Consider the following 6395-nt stretch of genomic DNA (forward strand, 5'->3'; position numbering starts at 1 on the left):
AATAATGATTTTGCACAACTTCACTCACTGTTTTCTTAGGTTTATTCAGCACGTCTCTTAATTTTCCAGATAACTATGTTAAGTGAGCCAAAGTTAGGGCTGCACTGTGGTGTACTTGTTTGCAATTTAGAGCAAGAAAAACCCCGGCTTAGTGACAAACCATACTACATTTGTGTTTTTCTAATGTTCACACATTGCTTTGTTCATGTTATGGTGTCTTTCAGTTCACAACAATTCCTGCAAAAAGTGCAGACGGCTAACGACTTTGGCCAGAGGAGAATGTGATGTGTGACCATGGCACAAGACCTGCAGACCTTTCAGGTCACACTGGCAACAGTAATTCACATTGCAATCAGTTTTTCACTCCCCTGACTTCTGCTTCTTGTCCAACTCTTATTTGTCACTTTCAAAATCACACACGCACGCACGCACGCACGCACGCACGCACGCACGCACGCACGCACGCACGCACGCACGCACACGCACACACACACACACACACACACACACACACACACACACACAGTCTGCCTGGGGTACGGTGGATCAGAGGTCAGCTGTTCTCAAGACAAAATGAAATAAGAATGAAGAATATTATTCCGAGCATGTGACGGTTTGTGAGCTCACATGCCCGCATACGTGTGTGTGTGTGTGTGTGTGTGTGTGTGTGTGTGTGTGTGTGTGTGTGTGTGTGTGTGTGTGTGTGTGTGTGTGTGTGTGTGTGTGTGTATGTGTGTGTGTGTGTGTGTGTGTGTGTGTGTGTGTGTGTGTGTGTGTGTGTGTGTGTGTGTGTGTGTGTGTGAGACTACATTGAGATCACACACTTTGTGAGAGGACAGCCCCCAAATCAGCTCAGTGAGTAGGGAGAAGGCAGGCTGACTGTTGGGTGGGTGCACAAGTGAGCGGGTGCAGGGAGGTTTAGTAGCGGGTTAGATGGTAGCTTAGAAGGGTGATAAGATTCAGAAACCAGTTAGTTAGAACAATTGGTTGACTTCTTGTGGATAAATACAGGTACTTTAAATTTATGTCGCGTAAAAGGAATCCTTTAATTTCATTAGTAAAGTTGATTGAGTGTGTAATTTGATGTCTCTCTGCTTTCGCTACCTGGAAGCAACTTGCCAGCACTGTGTTTTGTGATTTTCTTTGCCGCCACATCTGCGAGGAAATCAGAAATCAAGTTCTCTATCTTTTTTAACAGGAGTTTCCATCCCCTCTGTGACCGGAGTTTTCACCATGAGAAGCTGGTGTGTGTCTCTACTTCTGCTGAAGCTCATTGGTACTTGTTTCTGCCAATTCCCTCGCCCATGTGCCAACTCAGAAGGGCTCCGAACCAAAGAGTGCTGCCCTGTGTGGGACGGGGACGGCTCGGCCTGCGGTGCCCTGTCAGGCCGTGGCTTCTGCACGGAGGTGTTGGTGTCGGAGGAGCCCCACGGGCCCCAGTACCCGCATAGTGGGATCGACGACAGGGAGCGCTGGCCTTTGGCTTTCTTCAACCGAACTTGCCGCTGCGCCGGAAACTATGGAGGCTTTAACTGTGGCGAATGCAAGTTTGGTTACTGGGGGTCAAACTGTGCGACGTACAGAGAGTCGGTGCGCAGAAACATCCTGACCATGTCGAATGCAGAGCAGCAGAAGTTCATCTCTTATCTGAACTTGGCTAAAAACACCATCAGCCGTGACTATGTCATCGCCACTGCAACAAGAGCCGAGATGGGTGAAAACGGCGAGAACCCCAGGTTTTCTGACATCAACACGTACGACCTGTTCGTCTGGATGCACTACTATGTGTCTCGGGACACGTTACTGGGAGGACCAGGGAACGTGTGGAGAGAAATTGACTTTGCCCACGAGTCTGCAGGCTTTCTGCCCTGGCACAGAGTGTTCCTGCTTCACTGGGAGAATGAGATAAGGAAGATGACCGAAGATTTCAACTTCACGATCCCCTACTGGGACTGGAGAGACGCCCAGTCCTGTGAGGTGTGCACCGACGCTCTGATGGGTGGACGCAGCCCCCTCAACCCCAACCTCATCAGTCCTGCGTCTGTCTTCTCCTCATGGAAGGTGAGAAAAAAAATGGTTGTCTCTCTCGCTCTCTCTCTATCTGACTGAGTGTTTCTGTTTGGAGACACTTAAGCAGATCTTTCCTTATCCATCATTTTGTGAAAGTTCCTTTCCGTTGTAAAAGAAAAACAGACTTCTTTGATCATCTAAAGGTTACCCATCCGTCCTCTGTTGATTTAGAAAATGTAACAACACAGACAGAAAACACTCCTTTTGAGGACTTAACTGGTGCCAAGGTCCTTTTTTTCCCACAGAAATCCACAAATGTTTGTAATTTACACCATAACTACCAGTCACTTTCTGCTGTGAGTGCGACAACAGTTTGTTTTCACTAATATCCACTCTTACTCACACTCTCAGTAACAATCATCAGCCGGCTTCAAGGGTATATTATGCAAAACACAGTCTACTGCTGCATTATAATATTATGACTTTTTTATTGCCCTTTTTATTTCAGTCCTTGATTCGGTGAGGAAAAAAAGCATTCCTGTAAGGGAGGATACATCATTGACCTTTTATCAAGGTGACAATAAAACCTTGTTACTGAGAGATGTGTACAGATTTGTATGCATCTGTGTGTAGGTGATCTGCACCCAGCCGGAGGAGTACAACAACCGTGAGGTGTTATGCAACGCTACTGGGGAGGGACCACTGCTGCGTAACCCTGGCAACCACGACTCAAACCGCACTCCACGACTCCCCACATCAGCTGACGTGGAGCTCACGTTGAGCCTGCGCGACTACGAGACGGGACCGATGGACCGCTTTGCCAACAACAGCTTCAGGAACGTCATAGAAGGTTACACATCTTTAAAGAATACTCAGCCGTCATCCACCGAGGCCCGAACAAGCAGAATTAATTATTTTTGATACAATGCTGATAAAGTACAGGGAGGAAAACACATAAAACATATCTTGGTGGATCGAAAGAAATTTTTGTCTCATATGTTGAATCTTGTTTAATGAGAATTAGCCAAATGATTTAATTTGGAATTACCAATTCCATTCAGGGACCATAATCCTCTACTTTTAAGTTCAATAAGCAGATCCAATCCAATTTATTTATATCAAAAGCTTCCAGTGGAATTGTGAAGAAACATCAGAAACACGTTCCAAATGTCCAATGTGTTTAAAATGACTGCATGGCATCACAAAATAACTGGGAAGCAAATTGAATTAATTATTTTGGTTGAACAGTGGAGCTCTGGGATACTCCACACTTTTCTCCATCTACTCATAACTTTTATAATTATTTATGTTATTATTGTTGGTCTAAGCATGTCTATCTCTCCATGCTGTGCTCATTGCTTTGCATTGTTTCTAATTTATTGTTGACTGTTTCATGTCCTTGTCTCTGTCAGGTTTTGCAAATCCAGAGACTGGTTTGATAGTGCCGGGCCAGAGCACCATGCACAACGCTTTACATATCTTCATGAATGGCTCCATGTCTTCCGTCCAGGGTTCAGCCAACGACCCCATATTCCTGCTCCACCATGCTTTCATTGACAGGTACAATATTTATGGGTAATCAGGGACAAAACCGGCCTGCCAGAAGGAAAATTCACCCCTTCGTAGTGTAAGAATAACAAGAAGACATTAATAGAAGAAAAGAAAATGGAAATTAAATTGAGACGTTTCTAAGAATAACTGCTGTTCCTTATTTGTCCACTGGAGCCACACTGTCTTAATAAGCAAACGACAGTGAAAGTCAGCTACCTTGCTTCTTAGCATAAGTAGGATTGATTAAAACGCATGAGCTGAAATCTAAAGAGAAACATGATGGCAGATCTCAGATTTTACAAACACAGCACAAACTCAAGTCTTTTGATTGGATGCAACAAAATTCAAAGAGATAAGCATAGGATTCATAGGGAGGACATGGGTTTCAGACTATTCACTATATGTATTTCAAAAGGAGTAATTGTTTAAAAAATACCACAATCCAGAATTTGTTTCATAAATGTTGAGTTTTTCCGAATATTCTTGTAGTTGTTTGTACGAAAAGAACATCATTTCTTGATGTTTCTTCTCTTTTACAATATAATTTCACTGATCTGGCCACCTTGAGTTTAAATTTGTCTCAATGTTGGTTCGTGAACTAAAATGAGTTTGAGACCCATTATATAAAGGTTAACGTCAGTATTTGCTCGTAATGCTGACAGTCTTGCATTCAAGTCAATTTTCCATTCCTCATATCCCCCTTATCCTTTGTCCTTGACATCTTTATTTTCTACAGCATCTATGAACGCTGGCTGAGGACTCACCAGCCTGTCCGTGCCAACTATCCAAGTGCCAATGCCCCTATTGGCCACAACGATGGCTACTACATGGTGCCCTTCTTTCCTCTTTATCGAAATGGAGATTATTTCTTGTCCAACAAAGCCCTGGGATTTGAGTACGCCTACTTGTTAGACCCTGGTCAGTGTTTAACTGCAGACAAATTCAATAAATGTGTTGATACACAGTCGGTCATTTCCTGTCTTGTCATGTCCGTCTCACTTCAGGCCAGAGGTTCGTCCAGGAGTTCCTGACGCCTTACATCGAGCAGGCCCAAGAGATCTGGCAGTGGCTCCTGGGAGCCGGCATCCTCGGGGCTGCGATCGCAGCAATCTTTGCAACAGTGATTGTCATTGCGAGAAGGAAGTGGAAGCGTAGCCAGAGGAGGAAGAGAGCAAAGAGCTATGGAGAGAGGCAGCCACTACTCCAGAGCAGCTCCGAGGAAGGTTCTTCTTCCTATCAGACCACTCTGTAATAAACAAAGACATTATCTATGCATCTATAAACAAAAGAAGCCCATTATATTCATGAAAACAGTGAAACGATAAAGAACTTAAATTCTGCTTCCTCTCATGTGATTGATATCCGATAATATATATAATATCAATTTTAAAGCTGTAGCTGGAGATACCAGCCAGTGAGACTTATTCACAGTCAGATCCCTCACTGCAAATAAAACCCAGCTATTCCCTCACGATCGTGTGCACTTTGCTGTTCAAATGTCTGCGACCGCAAAAATTTACATTTTGTGAACTCTATTTGTGATCTTTACATTGAAACACATCAGCAATGTGTCTTCATAAATAGACGTTGGTGAAAGTTTCCGACTAATTCTTAAATGTGCACTCATTTACAGAGATTTTGATGGGGGGTAAAAAAAAATCATTTTATGGTTCTCCGAAAAGGTGTAGCACAGACCCAGCTTTTGAATGATATGTGGTTCCAACCCATACAATGACCAATAAGCTCTGAGACAAAAACTCACATATGTATGACATATGGACATCGTGTATGGATCCAGTTTTTAAATACAACATGAGATGCACTGTGTTTGGATCAGCCAAAATTGTGGTCTTTTCTTTTCATGGGCAGCCTGAACAGAGCCACACTTCGTGTAATTTATTTGATCATTCTGTTATACTTGATGTCAGTGTAATTCTGTTTACGGGGAAGTAGCTCTAGTGCGTGGCAGCTCGGCACGTATATATTTCAGATTAAACTCTGGTCAGGTCAGCTGGAGCTGCTCAGGTTGTTCAAAGTTATTCAAAGTGCTGCATGACTCAATTCCTCAAACTGAATAAACAATTTATAACAACAAATGAACAGTTCAGTCTGGAATGATCTCATTTTCCTAACCAATATGTCAACAACTGTCAATGTGGTTTGAGTGGATCATTATTACCATACACATATTGTGAAAACAGGCATGAAACCCAAATGAACCAAGATGTCTTTTAATGCTTGAGGCAGTATCATGATATAAGAAAAAAAGAATAATCATGAGTCTCTGTGCAACATTAAAATGAAACCTGATCCTAAACAATTGGGATTTGTTTGATCATGTTAAATAGACAGACTTTCCCAAAGACCATCACATTTTTAAAACTCAGGAAATTGTGCATTTTGGTAGAAATCTAACTGAATGGATATAGTTTGTCTTTTGTTTCCAGTGACAATTTTTGGCTTGAAGAGTGACACTATTATCATGGTGTATAGCTACAGACCTTAACATCACAACTCATGCTGTTCTTCACTTAGAAAATTGAAATGTTCTGTCCAGTTTGTTGTCATTCACTTTGTTACACAATTTCATAGAGTTTAGTTACCTTGCTTGCAAATCGTTACATCACCTATACTTCTTAGTAGCACTTATATTTTCTTTTAAAACAAAACATTTAATCAAAATATAATAAATACAAAAAACGTTCACTTATTTTTTCTTCTTCTTAAAAAGGCCATTTAAAAAAAATACATTATACAATTCAAGAGAAGCACGTTTTTCAAACATATCGAGTTACGCTGTTATTGATCATGTGAAACAATCCCAGTGGCCCCAA

At 42.2% G+C, this 6395-nt stretch overlaps 1 protein-coding gene across 1 annotated transcript; it reads left to right on the top strand.

Moving 5' to 3' along the window:
* Positions 1-1233: 1233 nt before the first annotated feature.
* tyr (tyrosinase) lies at positions 1234-5622 on the top strand (the record flags this gene model as incomplete). Its single annotated transcript, XM_080513613.1, has 5 exons — positions 1234-2061; positions 2644-2860; positions 3423-3570; positions 4298-4479; positions 4566-5622. The coding sequence occupies 5 exons, from the start codon at positions 1234-1236 to the stop codon at positions 4811-4813; spliced, it is 1623 nt and encodes a 540-aa protein (XP_080369739.1). The 3' UTR covers positions 4814-5622.
* Positions 5623-6395: the final 773 nt, after the last annotated feature.

Source organism: Blennius ocellaris (assembly GCF_963422515.1).
Source record: "Blennius ocellaris genome assembly, chromosome: 2".
NCBI classification, from domain to species: domain Eukaryota; kingdom Metazoa; phylum Chordata; class Actinopteri; order Blenniiformes; family Blenniidae; genus Blennius; species Blennius ocellaris.